Source organism: Mytilus edulis, chromosome 9 (genome assembly GCF_963676685.1).
Source record: "Mytilus edulis chromosome 9, xbMytEdul2.2, whole genome shotgun sequence".
NCBI lineage: Eukaryota > Metazoa > Mollusca > Bivalvia > Mytilida > Mytilidae > Mytilus > Mytilus edulis.
The window spans coordinates 40,655,374-40,674,842 of record NC_092352.1 but is presented as its reverse complement, the minus strand read 5'-3'; the positions used below and the strand labels follow the sequence as shown (position 1 = coordinate 40,674,842).

The 19,469-nt window shown below is 31.6% G+C and overlaps 1 protein-coding gene across 1 annotated transcript; it reads left to right on the top strand.

Moving 5' to 3' along the window:
• The first annotated feature begins 366 nt into the window (after positions 1-366).
• LOC139490317 (uncharacterized) lies at positions 367-4,858 on the top strand. The gene is made up of 7 exons (XM_071277146.1): positions 367-526; positions 1,457-1,613; positions 1,972-2,039; positions 2,343-2,456; positions 2,989-3,092; positions 4,290-4,462; positions 4,804-4,858. Exons 1-7 carry the CDS (start codon positions 442-444, stop codon positions 4,805-4,807), a joined length of 705 nt encoding a protein of 234 aa, XP_071133247.1. The 5' UTR covers positions 367-441; the 3' UTR covers positions 4,808-4,858.
• Positions 4,859-19,469: the final 14,611 nt, after the last annotated feature.

Below are 19,469 nucleotides of genomic sequence, written 5' to 3'. Positions count from 1 at the left end.
CGCTACACTGAAGAATTGGTGGCCTTCGGCTGTTGTCTGCTCTATGGTCGGGTTGTTGTCGCTTTGACACATTCCTCATTTCCATTCTCAATTTTGATACATGTTCAGAACATTAAATGTTCTACGCCACGTAATTTTAATAACAAATAAGGGTTTAGGTCTGCCGACGAACGGAACAGACTGCTACAAATCATTCAAAAACATTGACAAATAGTTTTGAAAAACAATTATACATAACGTCTGTCTTTATGTTATACACATACTTATTTTATACTAATAAAACTTATAAAGAACTAAATGTCCCTTGAAGAGTCCAGAAATTTTTCGTTATCTACGGTTATATGAATAGACATAAAGATAAGACATATAGATCAGTCTTCGCCGTGCTTACATATCTATAGGATAATTGTTCAAACTCAAAAGTATTGACAGATTGTAAAAATGATTCGTTTAATAATTTTGACTCTTGGTAGTATTCTAGTGATTAGTGAAGCATTAACGAACTTAGATGATGGGAGCGTACAAAGTAAGTACATGTATGTGTATGCTTAGGAATTATCGTTTATCATCAACTTTTGCCTTCAAAATCTTCTATTCCGACTAATATTTCTCTCGATGTTTTAGCCTTATTTGATACGTTTTGAATTTTCTCTTTAACTTCATACTTGTTTGGCTTTCTTACTTTTTTTCAGAGAATTACTGATGAGTCTTATGTAGACGAAACGCGCGTTTGGCGTATCAAATTATAAGCATGGTACCTTTAATAACTATTTACACCACTGGTTCGATTTCACTGCTGCCGGACGTTTCGTACCTGAGGGTAGCATCATCCCAGTAGTCAGCACTTCAGTGTTGACATTATTATCAATTATATGGTCATTTTTATAAATTTACTGTTTGCAAAAGTATGTGTCTATTTGAAAAAAATCTAAGGATTTTTATAACCCGGGCATATTTTACCTGAGCCGTATTCGACACAACTTTTGGGAATTTTGATCATCAATGCTCTTCAACTTTTTACTTCAATGGTGTCTACCTTTTGTGACCTGGGCGTCACTAATGAGTCATTTGTAGACGAAACGTGCATATGGCGTATACAATTATAAGATTGGTATATTTTTTTATGTTGTCATGTGTATTATTGTTTGTCTGTTTGTTCTTCTCATTTTTAGCCATGGCATTGTCAGTTTATATTCGATTTATGAGTTTGACTGTCTCTCTGGTATCTTTCGTCCCTCTTTGATATCTAATTAAGTTGTTTTATAATTTTGTTTGGTTGTTTTTATTGTACAAAAAAAAGCGTAAATTGGGTTTTTTTTATTTTACATCGGAAAAATTTAATTACGAAATCAGTGTCACGAATTACATATTTGATAACAAAATATATGACTATGAATATATGAAATATATATTTCGTATTATTATTCATCTTTCTATCTAATTTATCTTTTTTCAGAACTGGATGTTGAAGTAAGACGACATATTCTGCCAATGATTGTCACCAAAATAAACCACACATTAGCTCACGAAAAGGCACTGGCAAAGGACTGTGAGAATAAAATAAATGCTGCTGTACAAAGTTGTAAATCCTGCCAAAGTAACATTTGCCAGCCGTAAGAGTGAATTAACTAAATTGAATTTCATTCCTTGTACTGTAGAATCACGAGTGATTCATTTTTTGCGGTTTACGCATAAAGAAAAATTCACGTAAATGTAATTGGTCATGAGTGTGTCAAACCTAGATCTTCCTTGACATGAATTCATGAGTAAACTTTGAAATGGCGATTATGGATCGCTGCCACATCGGCAGACAAAAGCTTAACACTGAAAAAGCTTTTCTACACAAGAGTACTATAATTTCCAAAGATTAAAAAAAATATCAAAAAAACTTCTTAAATGAATAAAAGTATACTCTATTACATTTTAATGGTAAAAAGTTATGATAACTGCATGCATTTCCTTTTATTCTAGAACTGTTGTGGACGAAATAAAGCATGTTGCTGAAAATGTAGGACACTCAGTAGGCAGTGCTATAAAACGTAAGTCTGATTATTAAAACATGTATGCATTTATTTGTTTACTTTTATTTCTTTAAAGTCAGCTCGTTTCGTTGAATCTTCATTTTTTTAAGTGCACACTTATCTGAACTCTTAATTGTATCCTGTTCTTTTTTCTTCCATTATTTCCATTTGGTTAGTTGGGTTATTTGTTTTGTCTTCTTTTTACCTATATTTGCCACTGGACATTAAGTTACCAACAATCCATAAATCTTTCGTACAAAGACTTTTTATTCTTTCCTTGCTTTTCAGTCTTCTTGTACCTTCTTGTACATCTAATTTCAGATATCTTTGGAAAGCGTTCAGTTGCTCATCTGCAGAAAAGGTGTTCACAGTCATGTCCCATTTGTGACACACTCGACATCAATAAACATTCAAAGGAACAAACATTAAATGCAGGTAAAACAAAATATATACTCAATTGCAAAATTTGCGCTACTGAAGCTGGTATACAGACATTTTCGAAATCCATCTTTTTGGTGGTACCCGAAACCAAATATTTAAAACTGAAACACATAAGGGCTTTTCAACAATTCAACAATAGTGTTGTTAGTTTTGATTTGATATTATTGATTTATCCTAGTATTACACTTTGATTTTTCGCACACGTTTCTACTTTAAACTTTGTCCTTGATCTTTTGAAATATCTGATACTCGGTATTATCGATATTTTACGCAGTTTTTCTTTTAACTTACTGACCGATAATTTCTTTTGTCATCACAGAAGAGAGATATGAGAAAATTATCTTAGAACATAAGGGCGCACGTGCCCGTTTTCAATGATTAAAAATGGGCTAAAGCCAGAAACCCAATCTCGATGCGATGATCAACGATAATCTACGAATTTCTGCAGCTCGCTGAATTATTATTTCTTATCTCAAAATATATTTTTTAGTCCTTTGGTCATTTGTTTGTGTTTTTATTTCCCTAGTTTGTGGAGCCTCCACAATTTCTTCACAGAAGAATGATATCAACACAATCAAAAGACTACGAGAAAGATATGATGCCATTCTTCACAACCATCTTATTACTCGAGTAAGTAACATACATTTTTTGAATTTATTGACACATCTTTCATCGTTCCTAATTTACTGAAAAAATCTCTTGTTTTTCTTTTCTCTATATAATATAGCACCATAGAAAAAGTGTTGTGATAAAAAAAAATCATGTATTTCATTACCCATATTGTTCAGGATATCATCAGAATATGCAGAAATATAGAACTGTATCTTCTTTGTATATAGAAATTAACAATGGGGGTCGGTTAAAAACAAAACTTAACCTCAAACAATATTATTTCAGGTTACCAATTGTGAAATTCTCATTTCTATGTAGAAACATTCCAGTAGCGCCTGCATACGGAATATATATCTCCTGTATGATACAACATTCCAGCCTTTGCATTTCCTATCATGGTTTCCTCGATTAAGGGTTGCTGTTCATACTGTAGCTTTTAAACCAATAGTTCCAAATGATTAAGTTAAAATCATCTCTTCGTAAAATATACGGACGCAATCACGAATTGGTTGACCGTTATTGGATAACCGTTTCACAGATGATATCGAATATGTTTCTTATGTCGTAACTACAATCCCCTTCCCTTTTCATGAATGTGATTTATATGTGATCACATGAGCAACACAACGGGTCAACTTTGCCACAGGATCTGCTTACCTTCACACGGCACTTGATATCACCTCCAGTTTTAAGTGGGGTTCGTGTTGCTCAGTCGTTAGTTTTATATGTTGTTTCTTGGGTACTATTATTTGTTTGTTTATCTTTTTTCTGTTTTAGTCATGGCGCGTTGTCAGTTTATTTTTGATATATTAGTATGACTGTTCCTCTTGTATCTTTCTCCCCTCTTTGAATAAACAGGAAAACAAACTTTTTTGGTTCATTTAACTAAGTATTAAAATTCAAAACTATTATATGGTAAACAAAACCACTGCTTCTATTTTTAATTGAAGATTAAGAAAAGTCAAATTCATAATAGTTTAAACAATGTTTTTTTACAATAAAAAAAAAGGCAGTACAAAGTATACAAGTCTGATATACGGAAAAAAATGAATTTAGAAACAAGCAAAATTGCTTTTATTTATCTGTCCCCTGAACTTCAGTCAAAATGTGTGTTCTTAATTTTTTAATGTTTTTTTTAAGTATATAAAGTGACTTCGTTATGTTATGTTACTGGTAAAGTTTTAATTGTGTATTTGTTTTACATATTTATTTTAGGTTGACTACGATACAACATCTATAAGAACTAATGGTGGTGTGTCATTTACGATAAACTTTGTTACCTACATCATACAAGGACATAACAACCGGTTCCAGTCCAGTACAGAATTAAAAATCACAGACATACCAACAACAGCAAAAAGCCTTGCTCGTCAAATATTCCCTAAAATGTAAGAATGGAAGAATGAGGTTCGTTTTTGACGGAAAAAAGTAAATCGACACAATCTAGAGAAAAATTAGTTTTAGGTGTCAGACTTTCAACCTGTAGGATATAGAAACAATGAAAAGACTCAATAAAATGCAATGTACAGTTTATTGTCAATGAAAATTTATATCAAAAAAGTAAAATCACAAAAATACTCCGAGGAAAATTGAATCGGAAAGTCCATAATCAAATGGCAAAATCGAAAATCCACTGCACATTGAAATTTGACGAATATAAATTTATTTCATATATTCTGATTATAAAATTGTTATGTATTCTACAAGTATGCGTACTCTTCTTTTTCAGCTAAAGAGTAATCTGGACAGTAAACAGCAAAAATAAACAAATATAGAGAACAAAATTAGTATCAACCTTTTTTATTCATTTTACAACCAACGATGTCAATCGGGAATTCGATTTACACCAATAGGTATCTGACAAGACATAATTTATGGCTTGTTCAAGGGACCTTCTACTAATAATATAAACACAAAGAGAGAGAGAGAGTGAGAAAGAAACGATATAAAGTGATTCTCAAAATTAAGAACATAAAATTCACTTCATTTTCTAATAAAGGACTCAAGAACCTGAAACCTAAGGATTTTGGTTTATACGGATTACGGTTAATGAGTTACAAAAAATATACCAAAATATTTATTTGGCAAAAGTAGATAACTCCCTTAAGATTTTCTCGGATGGCTTCGATTCAAATCAGTCAAATATTCTTAAAAATGTAGCATAAAAACAAGAAAAAGAATTTTGTCGATATTTGTTATGAATATGTATAAGGTGCACATACATGATAAACAGTGGACAGGGAGAAAACTTGTACACAGAAAATTGTTCGGCTAAAAAGGGTCATATTCAAAAACTCTCAAACAAGAAATCAAATATCTAAGCGACATATAACAAAACAAAAATTTAACACAAGATTAAATTTCCGCGAAAGATAAAGAATAATAATCAAAAATGTCGATAGGTCTTTCCATAAAGAAGTGGACTGATTTTAAAAAGAACTGTAGTTGGAATAGAGGATATAGTTTTATTTCTGACAATGTAAGGGATCGTTGTTCTAATTCCCATCTTGACCAAGCACATGGGCTGCCTGATTCTACTGTCTGCTACTACTAACTGATTGTCTGTTTTTTTTTTGTTTTTTTTCTATCGATTTTATCTCTCTATGATCCAGACTTGGGGCCTTCGGGTATTTTCTGCACTTTAGCCGGTTTGTTGTATCTTCTGTGTTAGCGGTTTTTCAAAAGCAGCTGTTCGATGTTCAAATGCCATGTCTTTCTACGATCAATGATTTTACGATGTCTTCATGCCCCAATCTCCTCTCTGCCTCTAAAACCTATTTTTAGGCTCACTACGTATGTCCTTTCTCACTTGTACACACGCTGGTCTGACTTTGTAGTCTCTTTTTTTCAATTACCTTCCTAAACGAGTTTAATTTTAGATTCATCCACTAAAGATGTTAATGGAAGATGCAGATTGGTGGTCTTGCTGTATAGCCCTACAGAAGAACAAATTGGTGAAATACCTAACCATTTTCGTAGATGTTTTTTAATGGAGCTTCCTAGGTTCTAAACTGCTGTCAATGTAATTGCATACATCATAAGTGGCAATAATATCCATGGCAGGACTCCTTGTTAGTATATCCATCCGTCTAATTGTTCTGGTAAACATGGCTTATCGATGTTGCCCATTCCCTCTGTTACCTGTTGTTCAATTCTCCTGATTTTGTTCTTGAAAATTGTGAGTCATTCCATGACTTTCTTCAGCATTTAATGGTATTGTCAATTATTAATTGTATGACGTCTCTTTGCACCTTCAGTTCAACTTGGTGGTGTGCTTTTCTCACTCCTTATTATTAGAGCTCTAGCCATTTTTTGCTTTTAATTAATACAGAATGGAAATTGCGTGGAATGTGTAAAGAAGCCAACAACCCGACCAAGAAAAGCAAACAGCAGAAGCGCACTGTTTCTGTCTCGTCAAAGGCCTTTTACTCCCGTCTAACCTGGACAAAGGTATCTGTTGCGGTGTAGTAATTGTTTAATCGATGAACCATCGATCTGAATATCATGAATTTAATGAAAATGTCTTGCAAGTGAGAGGTTTAACTAGTTATTAAACCAGGTTTAATCCACCATTTTCTACGTTAGAAAAATTATCTACCAATCAAGAATAAGACATTATCCATTCTTTAGATGTGTTTGGGCTTTTATTTTGCCACATGAACTCTTTTTACGGCCAAAACTACCACTTTTACTATGAAGTTTTGAAAAATCTTATCCTAGAATTAAAAGTTCATATGCACTACAATTTTTTTCAAAGGTTAAAATATAGGGGAGTACGGCATATTTTCAACGTTAGTGTGCCCTGAAGTTTTGAGAGTTTAAACTAATACAAATTTTCTTAACTATGTATATTTACTGGTAACATTCACAAGTTATGTCTCTATGAGATAAAACACAGAGAGCATAACTGGAAACCAGTTTGAAAACAAAATTAATTTTCTATGAATATTCAAGATCTCCACAAAAGAGGCGTGATTTGCGAAACCGTTGTATTTGCAAAGTGCGACCTATAGACAGGTATTGAAATCGCGAAAAACCGGCTGCAAAAAGTGAAAAATCAACATGTAATTTGAAATGCCTAATGTGGTACATAAATTTAACACATTAATTATAATATACCAAAAACAAACAATTGAAAAGAATATTAATAAAAAAAAAGAACAATACATCTTAAAACGTCCAAGAACTGCCACGTATTCCTCGATTCGATTTGTAAAGGCATTTATAACATGTATAACGAGAAAATCTTTTCTATGAAATCTAGAGGGATGTTTGAATGTTTTTGGTCTCACATAAATCTATGATATGATGAAAGCTGCCCTTTCGGTTTTTGTATAGCTACAATGATATTCATCGCCTATTTATTGCATATAACATGTATAGGAACTTTTTCGTTTCCTTTGGAATATGTCAAAGTAATGTTAACGTCTATTTTCTGAGGGTAAGGAGTAGTGTACAATTCGAAAACGAAAGTTATTACCAAAAAAGCATTCAATGATTATAAAACATTAATTTCTTTAGAAATTCTATAATTTATCTGTACCTAGTAAGGAGATTGACAGTTGTTTTCCTCTTGTACCGTTTGTTGATAACGTTTGATCTTGTCAGTTTTTATGGTCTCCCCTTTGCTAATATGCCTTGAACTTCGATATATTTTTTCATACATTATTTTACTTCTTTAGGGAGTTCTAAATTACGGCATACCAGTATTCTTCAGAATGAAAAGTAGGTGTATGTTCCATTGTCAATTTTCGTTATGTGCGAGGAGACAGATTGTTGCAGTTGGTTAAATATATATCGAATGAAAATGTCCATCCTTCATTTGCTTATTTATACAAGTATTAAATAATGTTTCAATAGAAATAATTATTAATGGAAGTCGCACAGTTCTCCGTACCTCATATTTAACATCTGTAACGTTTAAGACGATATTTTGTTTGCTCTATCAAATGATGTTATTTATAAAGAAGATCCAGAAGAGAGGTATTAGGAGTCTAACTACTGTATCATTAGCATAACAATACTGGGGGTTTTAGTTCAAAGACTTCACGTAGATGGTGCACTCGACTTTAATCTTAATTATGAGGAATGTCAGATTATGTGCTGAAAGTCGTTGGTACTCTCTGGCACTACAGCTTCCACGAAAAATGTGGCAGAAGTTGCATACAAACAGTAATCTGTGAGCCATCTTTCGTCCTTTCTGGAACAACAAAACCACCATTGTGCCATATAGGACATCTTCGTCTAAAAAGAAAAAAACCTACCAAACTCCAAGGAAATTCGTTTGTCAATTTGCAAAATCAAAAGCTCAAAAACATCTAACAAATGGAAATGAACTGTTATATTCCTGTCTTGGTACAGGTATTTCTTTATGTATGAATGGTTGATTAAACCCTGGTTTGTTAGCTCTCCAAACCTCCCACTTTGTTGTGTGTTAGTGTAAGCTATAGACAAATTATTACAAGTGTCGTGTGTTATGTAAACTTTGTTGAAACACTTCAATTAAACCCTTGGATCTCCTGTTATTTAATCTCCATCTGTTGTTTTCTATCCCTCCTCTTTCCAGGAATATATACCCTTAGTCTTTTCTCATATAACTCTGTAGTTGCACTTCATTGTTTACCGTTTTAGTATATACTTTAATGTATACTTTCAACTTATCTTTTACGTCTATACATTTTTTTTAACGTCTTTAGTGTTTCGATAAAGACGCGATCTCCTTTCAATGATTTCAGGTAGTAATTGTTATAAATATAAATATGACCTGTGTTTTTTAAACCATTCGAAAGTCTGTAGTATATGTATCTAGCTTTTCTCGGCTCGTATTTCTGTTTTCCAATGTAATTTTCATTTATAACCAAATTAAAGTCATTGCCTATATTAATCATTTCGGGGTTTTTTTTCTGCTCGTCTGAAGAAAATATTTGTCACCAGATCTCAGTTATTCATTGTTCTGTTCTCTGGGAGGCATAAACATTTTTATTTTTCATGGATCGACATTACAGGTATATGATTTTGACTTATCAATATCATATGGATCTTGCATCTCTGCACGCGTACGAGACAAATAATTTCACCCAGATACTTTATTTTTTACTTCAGGAATTCATGTCATGTTTCTATTTCAAGGAATAAAAGGATCACGGATGCCTTTTTCGATTGCTCTTATTGTTCATGCTTCAAATCAATGTATTTGACAAGGTTGTTCTTTTTCTCTTTTATCGTTTCTTACCGAACGTTGATTTTTTTAAAGAATAAAGAATATGATCATTTCCCACACATGATTATAATAGAAAATCTGCTTGCATTCAAACATGTGTGATTCTTTACATGTTTAGGTCACAAAAGTGGAATCAAGCCGGTCAAATGACTAGATTCTTTAGTCAAGTGGTACTCTACATTATACTAGTTAGGAAAACGTTTTGAATTTGATAGTTAAACTATAGCTTATCTGTATCGTCGATCAGAATTAAGATAAATGTTGGGAATTTTTTAAACAAAATTCGATGAGACAGGTTCCTTCAAATAAAGTTTTAGACTATTCCGATAATCATTTTGTGTCAAATGATTTAAATCCATTCACAGTTTAATGGGGGGAAATCGGTTATTTAAAGGTTTTACAATTCAATAGAACAGAAGGAAATAATATGTAATATTAGTCACACATTTTAATTGTCAATAAACAGGCACAACTTGTAATCTTCAGTATATCAATACTATCAATAATAAAATGAATGCAAATGTGACACCAAATATCTGCACCTGAACACAATAAACAATAAATGCTTATAAATTGATTTATGCTAATAATTTTTGGTTTATATCTGGACAATACAATGAACGAATCGACAGTACTCACGTGACAGTAGCTATGGAATCTTTCAAACATCCTGGTTAACACACATTGTGTTTACGTTATTACGAAGATGTAATTAATTTAACGGTAAGACATTAACATATATTGCATATACACTCAAAAAGTAAGACCCCTCAAACAACAATTCAGCAGGCCTAACTCCTATTCAATCTTCGATTATAATTTTTAAACTGGAATTTTGCTAACAATATGAAGGATAATCGAGTAAGTTAGGTCTCAAGTTAGCATAATTAAACTTGTTATAGCCCGACTTTTCATTTTTTTTTTCAATAAATCAGTGTATTTTTTCACTGTAAATAAATACGTCTACTTGAATTCACTATTTGTTATTCGAATGCCAGTTGTTGCGTAAATAAAACATTCATTGTATTACTGAAAATTCATTGTATTACTGAAAAATTATTACACCAGGGTTTTCGATATTACAAACTGGTCAAAACATTTACTAAATTTTATCACCGGTATAAGGAAATAATTCGTAAATATAACTCAACATGCAGACATCTTATACGTTCAGGTATTTCACATCCAATCTTTTATGGTAATTTTCTTTACAAAGCACAAAAATGTCAGTATTCACCTCAAAAGCTTACAAAATCTTTAAACAGACTTATTAAGAAGGGATATAGTTACGATACTGTTGTCAGGTCATTAAAGATTGCATATTTTGGCTTTAATATTGATTCACTTATAGGGTCTTTGCATCGGAACTAAACATATTTATTTTTTGAAAAACAGTTATTGGCATGACACGGGTTATGTTCTTCTCATATATTTTATGATAGTATGATACTAAACCCCTAACGAGAGGGATTGTGCCTGATATGATTATTATGAAAACATAATCTTTCAATCAGTTTAATTGAGGTCTGGAGCTGGCATGTCAGTTAACTGCTAGTAGTCTGTTGTTATTTATGTATTATTGTCATTTTATTTATTTTCTTTTGTTACATCTTTTGACATCGGACTCGGACTTCTCTTGAACTGAATTTTAATGTGCGTAGTGTTATGCGTTTACTTTTTTACATTGCCTAGAGGTATAGGGGAGGTTTGAGATCTCATAAACGTGTTTTACCCCGCCGCAATTTTGCGCCTTTCCCAAGTCAGGAGCCTGTGGCCTTTGTTAGTCTTGGATGATTTTTAATTTTAGTTTCTTGTGTATAATTCAGAGTTTAGTATGACGTCCACTATGTACAAGTATACATATTTTTAGGGGCCAGCTGAAGGACACCTACGGGTGCGGGAATTCTCGCTACATTGAAGACCCATTGGTGGCCTTCGACTGTTGTCTGCTCTATGGTCGGGTTGTTGTCGCTTTGACACATTCCCCATTTCCTTTCTCAATTTTATTTTTATAACTATATGTTTAATATATAATTATAAAGTGTTATCAAGACTAGAAGTAAAATATCATTTCCTTAAATGCTTAAACATATTAAAGTGCCAATCTTTTCAGCATTATGAGAGATATAAAAGAATTACTAATTGCAATACTTTAAATCATATACAAAAAACAAAAAACTATATACATATGTGTATATCTTTAAAATTAAATTATAGATGTCGTTGAAGTTTGTTTTCAAATTTGAAGTGTTAAATAACTTGGACTTTTACCAAGTTTAGATAGTATATTAATCTTTTTATATCCAATATATTATTCAAGTTTTCATTTATCCAAGGTTGTCAAATTCGATACCTTTTTTCGTTTGTTTGTGATAATTATTAAACTATTGTCTCATCAAAAAAAGTAAAACATGTAATACCGTAAGTCAAACATTATAAAGAAACCGTATAAGTAGTTAACCGTATTTCTGATGTATTTAGATATGGTATAATGTGTTTTTTAACAAAAGAGAGACAACAGATACCAAAGGACATTCAAAACTCATTGGTCAAATTTAGATCGATTCAAAAATAAACCAGTGTGAAGTAGGTCTTATTGCGTTCCCTGATTTTAGATATCAAGTGAAAAAATAAATTGTTTTCATTTTCAAAACTCTCCTATAAACTGAACTAAGCAGTAACGATGTCTATAATTCCATTACTTCTAAACTTTTTTTGTCAGAGCTGCATTCATACAGAGAGTAAATTAAAAAAATAATGAGGAAAAACATTTTTGTAAATGGTTCAATACTACTAGCTCCTGCATGCCATAAACACTATATGAGTTAGGCTGCCAAGTTTTCTCTTTGTTGTGGCGAGTACACATACCTTTTATATTCCAACACTGTACAACGATTGCTTCTATCCTGTAATTTATCATTAACTTTAAACGTTTTTCGGGTTTTTTTTTCAAATACCGGTAACTTAAGTCTATATAGAAACCATATATTTTTTAATGAGCGTACAGTAAGCTATCATCTGACACTGGAAATAATGTTTTTAACTATCAATGACTATGACACCTCATGTGTGGTACAATTTGGGATGATTGCGTATGCAAATGCAAACATTTTATTTTCTTACTGAATTACCCCTCTCCTTCCTTCTACCCGAGACTACAGCGTCATGCGTATGATATAAGTTTATCATGGATCCAGATTACATGTACGTGTAACAAAAATGTAAAACTGTATACACACATACAAAATATGTATAGTGCCACAGTCCTTAGCATATTCATATTGTTAAATAAAATATTTTATCATACATTTGTAGACTAGACTGTTCAAAGAGATGGTGGATAGCAATGAGGACAATCAGGAATGTCCTCTCCAATCAGGAAGACTGTAAGAAAAATCTATTAAGCTTTTTTAACTTCGTAAAACATCGCCACTTTGTATAAATTCCTCCAGATATCCCTAGACAAACACAAGTCATCAACTGTGCTAATGGTTGCATAAATAACATTTTTTTTATTTTGATAAAAATATTTACAGAATAACTTATCAAGAATTCAAATAGAGAAAAATATTCAACGTGTGATCGAACAACCCATTGAAGTTTTTGGGTAGTTAGTTATTTATTACATTGACAAATGGCCTTTTTTTTTTAATTAATGTAAAAAATGTAAGGAACTGTATCTTTTTCTACGCATTTACAATGTTGTTTTCATATTATGTTTTCAACGTTTTGACAACGCCTATTAATGAACGGTATGACGTCAGAGGAGTGAAATAACCACGTTTATTTCACATGTAAAATTATTGGGTTTTATTTAATTGAGAAATCAATGTAATTCATTACAAACAATGTAATAAATCATTTTTATTCGACTAAGGAAAGACGCTACTGTCCTTGAAATGAGCAGTTTTGTCAGATAAACCGTCTGCAGAGCTACATATTTTTTCATAAGATTCATATTTTTACAAATAAGCAGACAGACAGGCTAATTTTCAACAACTAACTTGAACACTCTTTATTATTACAAACAATTGACAATGGGTTTTTTTGTTTGAATATAACAGCCTCTTGTAGAATTATTTGACTTCATTAAATGTTAAACATTGAAGTAGCTTTTGTGTAGTTACTGGTACACCAACTTCTCTCTCAGTCGCTATATATTATACTATATGTTTGGAATCATTTTTCAACATATCATTATACCACAGTTACCGAAACGCAAACGGGACGGTAAATTTAAGAGTCAAATAATGTATACATGTTATGTCCGTGGAGAGAGTGTTTTAGATGATTTTAGTCTCTGATGCATGATTTTTTTATTATTACTTGCTTTTTGCTTTTAGCTAGCTTTAATTAAGTAACTACAAGTCCTCACAGCGTTCTTTCTAGTCAATTTCACCAGTCGACACAATTTGAAATGAGATTTTGTTATTCAATGTTTACTTCAGTGTTTCTGTTGTTTAGTTGTTTTCCTCTTATTGTTGATGTGTTTTCCTCGGTTTGAGGTTGTTACCCGGATTTGTTTTTCTCTCAATTGATTTATGTCTTATGAATAGCGGTATATACTGTTGCCTATATTGATTATTTTTTGTTATACCTCGTCTTACTACTTTTAGTATGTACCACCTTTGATAAGTATTTTAAAAGTATGACGATAGAATTTCACTTCTGTTTCCGTACAATGTACAACATTTTATTTTATTTTGTAAAACTTATTTCGTACTCCCCTTTTAATAATATTGTGCCATAGATGAAATTTATTCGTTCAATGTTGGCTATTTTTGTATGTCTTTTCGATCGAGTTAAGCCATTTCAATTGATATTTATGTCATTCTATGTTGTAATAAACCTGTCCCAAGTCAGAATCCTTTTGTTCAGTGATTATTGTATGTTGATAATGTTCATAAGAGTTCCTTGTTTATGTTTTATTTTTGTATTTAGGTTCAACAGTTGATTGTCCTGTTTGAATGGTTATTGTGTGAACCTTAATAGTGTGTTGTTCGGTGTGAACCACGGCACCGTGTTGAAGGCCGTACTTTAACCTACAATTATTAACCTTTTACGCATTGTGACATGGATGGAAAATTGTTTGATTGGCACTCATACAATATCATACATCATCTTCTTAATTCTATTCACCAGTAAATTTTTCCCCTGAATGGTCATCATACATACTGAGTAGGAAACGTTAACAAAGGCAGACTACAATAGATTTTCAGTATTGAGGACAGTGTAAAACTCAATTCTGATAACTTTACAAACAACTAATACCAGAAATACTCGTTAACTGTACACTGATTTCTTATGCATTTTAAATAATTTGTTGACTAAATAGATCCATGTTTAACTGTGAGGATTAATAAGGACTGCTTGACATTTTCAAACACCCGTCTTTATTCTTATGTAAAAAAATCCAACCCTAGCTAAAGAAATATATCAATTTTATCATTTAAGAACAGTTGTGGAAGCAGTAATATAGAGTGTACTCCTATTTGAATATTCATCCTTTGTTCAAAGTACTGACGCAGATTTTGTGCCCCAAAAACGCACAGATTTTACATAATATTTTGTGGTGTCGGTGAATAAAAATTATTAGCTATTTATTCATTTTTAGATCAAGATTTTCAGTACTACCTAATATCCCTACATGCCAACAAAGTACAACACTTGATGAAGACATAGATACAGAAGGAATTACAGAGAATAAAAACCGAAACTCAGACAGGTAAAAAATTAAGAAAAATTCAAAGAAAGCTTGATTAAAATCAAGGACATTGGTTATGAAGAACCATAATTCTGTATGTGGAGAAAACAAAAAATGCCATAGATTTATGATTTGCTTAGCGATAGTGACGTCTTATTTACCATAGATTAGGAATTTATCATAGATTAGGAATTTACCATAGATCTGTGGAACCCAACATATATTTGAGTCCTACAAATACAAATATATGTCCCAGTTTATACGATATTCCAGAGCTTTCGTTTCCTATCATTATTTTCTTGATAGATTGCGGATGCTTACAAGGAAACTATTAGCCAAGAGTTCCAAGTGCTGAAGTTAAATTTCCTTCGAAAATTGTATGGACAACTCCAAGAGTTGGTTGACCGTTATGGAATACAAATGTATATGTTGTACAGTTAACGAAAGATATTTTCAAATTGTCGTTACCCCATCCCATCATCTTTTCATGGACGTGACCTTTTAAGTTATACTTAATAATGGATTTGTACGTATACATGAGCAACACGACGAATGCCACAAGGCTGCATGATGGGCATACCCTTCCGGAGCACCAGCGATCACCCTCATATTTTTGTGGGTTCTAGTTTCTCAGCCTTTAGTTTTTTATGTTGTCTTTGAAGACTATGGGTTTTTGTTTGGTTGGTCGTTTTAGTTTTTTGCCATGACATGTTCAATTTGTTACAACATATGAGTTGGATATCGATTTGGTATCATTTTTCGCTACTTTTTTGAGTGACCAACGTTTAAGTTTTTATGAGGACATGTTTTTCAAATACTTTAATTATATGTTAAACTAACATTGGCATTCGACTGTTCAATTTACAACGTTAGGTTACTATTGAGAGGGGAAAAAATCAAGATACCACTTTTATAATGTTGTACGCCTGACGCGTGCGTCTGTGTATTCAATAGTCTGAGTACAAAATCAAGTAAACATAATACAACATTTTTTAAGTAGTAAATTTCCAGGAAATAAAAAAAATCAATTATATTTCATGTATTCACAAAATATGCTAACTACTAGGCCGGTGATACACTCGTGGTGAAATGTAGTTTCTGGCTTTATAAGAAACCCAGGACGGTTTCAAACAGAAAGATTATGAAAGCAGAGAAAAAAATGTTCACCTTTTACTAGTAACCAGCATGACTTTATCATGTACATGATAATACGAATAAAAAAAGCAAGCTGAAAAAAGACACATGTACTTAATTCAGTCACGAACCCGTTATAGAACTGTTCAATAATATTGATATTATAGGACACATCAAAGTTCGCCCTCATTTGGTCAATGATTAAGTTAAGTTATGTCAATTCCTGCCAAATGACGACGTGCAGGTGTGATTATTACCCATGAATAAGGCAAATCTAAAACACACCGATTATGTTACTTATTTGTAATATTGTGTAATTTTTTATCAACAAAATTTGCATGTATTAGTTATATATAAAGTTCAATTCTCTGATTCTTCGTTTTTACGTTATGCTGGCTAACAAATTGGACCTCGTTATTTTAGTAGTAGCGATATACATATGAAAGTCTTGAGATTAGCACTACACTACTGAACCTTGATGGTAATATACGAAGAGGATGTGTTTTGACACAAAAGATTATTTTTCAGGCGAAATATTTGTCAATATGATTTTATAACATCCATTTCGTAAAATAGCATCGTAAAATAGTATCGTTGCGCAAGTTCATGGCTTTCATGATATAATAACTTATCTGCGAAGTATCTTGTATTTTAAATAATCCATTATATATCAATTTTGCTAGTTGGTCTTTTTATATATATAATTTTAAAATTTTCCACGTAGCCATGCCAAAAAAATAAATCAAAAATGAATGTAAAGCAAATACGTGTATGTGTTTACTTCTTCTTTTAGACCTGATATTTCGACCAAATGTAATCCATTCGAAGTACTGCCAAATATTGGACAAAAGCTACCTAACAGGTAAACTAACACTATATCTTGTATTAAACAAAATGCTAAAACAAATCATCAAGTCACAGTAATAGCATCATATGATTTTGTTTGTGAATATAAAACTTATTTGGAACACATAATTATAAGAAGGGAATATTAATTGAAGAATTCTAATGATTTGATAAACCTATATATGTTATGCTTAATTTTCAATCTCCTGATGTTCAATAAAACAAAGTCAGTGAAAACATGATCAAGTCTTTTGCATAAATCATAAGACTTCGTGTGTCCTTTTTCAGCTAAATAAACAACCCTTTTATCAGTCTTAGAGTTATTCTCAAAAAAGTAATCAAAATTGACAAAACTAATATTTTAAAGGTGAACAGTACAAATGTTTTGTATATTATCATACAACATAGCTTGGTGCCTTTCTTTTGAATTTTAATACGAATTTAGACAATGATTTATAAGTAACGTCATAATTGTGGTCTTCAGATTACAACTTCCTGTTTCTTAGCAGTAATATATCCTATATGCCCCTATCGTATGGTGTTTACGTATCTCGATCAGTTTCCCACTTACGCGTCACACATTTTTGGTTCATGCTCCTGACACAAAATTTGCTCTAACTAGAAAATTGGCAGACCAATAACAATTCAGCAATAAACAAGTTAAAGATAACAAATAAAAAAAATATTTTTATTCTATGTGTAAATCTCTTAATCTGATATTTTTTTTAATTCTTGTCCTACTTGATATTCAATGCAACATAAGAGCATAATCAGCTTACCTAAGACTCTGTAATATTTATCAATTATTTGTATAATTGTTCATATTTAAATGATTAGATGATGATAAAGATTTTCAGTTGATTAATTTAAAGTTTTTTGCGTTCGTGTTGTATTTGAGTAATTATGCTGTACAAATGTGTCAGGTGTCGAGGAAGGATGGGTGCCAACTTATATATTTTACACAGTCACATTATGTGTTTTCCTGTTGGAATTCATGAATGTGTTCATTAGTGGTTGTCGCTTGTTGTGGATTATCATATATATAAAAAAAAATGTTTTCCCCTGGTTTACCATGAAACATAATATAGGTGCCACTTTGATTGACAAGCCTTGAAAATATGCCCCTTACATAAAGGAAAAAGGGGTGCTTGCCATGTCCTATACATATGTGGAATAAATTTTATTAAAGAACAAAACTTTCAAAAGACAATTAAAATGAAATTTCCAGCGTCATAAGATAGCTTATTGTACGTTGATTCAAAAAAATATATAGCTACAATACACAGGGTTTTTTTTAAATAAAGGAGATAATTTGTTACTTTTGGTTTGAAAAAAATCACTTTCAGTTGTATATGATCGATAGTTTACTTGACACTGATTTCAAATATACATGGTTCTATATACTTTTGAATTAGATAAGTATAAAAGAAAAAGCTACTTCCAGTTTGCACAAAGTCAACTTCTGTAAACTTTTACAAGGTCATATGGTTTTTCACTTGTGCAAGCAGTCCCATGCCTATATAATTTATACATAACTATGTAGTTGATGCGAATTTCAAAATCTCAAACGTCAAATGTACTTCTGGTCTTGGCCTCAATTTTAAGGTCACAAACGAGGGACATCAAATTAAAAGACCTAGTTCTGTATCATATATAGGTAATGAGTTATATGATCATACGCGTAATATTAAATTTAAGATGGAAGCAAAACTCCCATTAAATGTCATAATAAGACTTTCAATAAAATCTATGTAATAGTATCGTCATACATTAATGAAAATATATTGTCGATTTTTCAAACGCTTTTTTAAAAGAAGTGAAAATAATTTTACAATAAGACGTTGACCTTTGACCTTGACCTTATTTTCTTCTTGTTCTTTTTTTTTATAAAAGGATCTAAAATCTATAGACCCTAGGTTTTATCACTTATTATATAACAATAACAAATGCATATCACTTATTTCAAATGCAAAGGAGGAAATAAAATTTCAAATAGAATTTGTAGATCTCTTCGGTCAAGTTATTCTGAAGACTTTAGGGATATAACGAGCAAATTGGTGAAATAATTTTGTCTAAAACTTTTACGGGTGCGTAGAAGAAATGCAGACAAGAAAAACAGTGTTTGGGGAGATAATCCTAAAAAATGTTTGACTGAACGTTGTCATAAAATAACGTTTAAACTGTTTTTGATATCATAAACCAGTAATCTAAACAACAATACAGCTGACGAAAACAATTAGGCTTGAGAAAAAGATTTCGTGATGTTTTAAGGTGTAATACCACGAAATCAAAGTACATCATATCTGATTGCAAACGAAAAAGGAAAAAGAATTAATAATTTTCCCTTGAAATTGCAGCTGTAGGAAATTAATTCTACATTCTATTGCAGTGAAACAAATGCTGGACCATAAATATATATCTTTGTTACTTCAAAGCACCATTATTTTTTTATTTGGTATTTCTATAGATGTTTTGGAAACACGAGGTTATA

What these genes read in the sequence shown, in the direction of transcription:
- LOC139490317 (XM_071277146.1), top strand. Translation starts at nt 442, where the DNA reads ATGATTCGTTTAATAATTTTGACTCTTGGTAGTATTCTAGTGATTAGT. An exon ending in AGATGATGGGAGCGTACAAA is followed by an intron (nt 527 to 1,456) that starts GTAAGTACATGT and finishes ATCTTTTTTCAG; the next exon opens with AACTGGATGTTGAAGTAAGA. An exon ending in CAAAGTAACATTTGCCAGCC is followed by an intron (nt 1,614 to 1,971) that starts GTAAGAGTGAAT and finishes CTTTTATTCTAG; the next exon opens with AACTGTTGTGGACGAAATAA.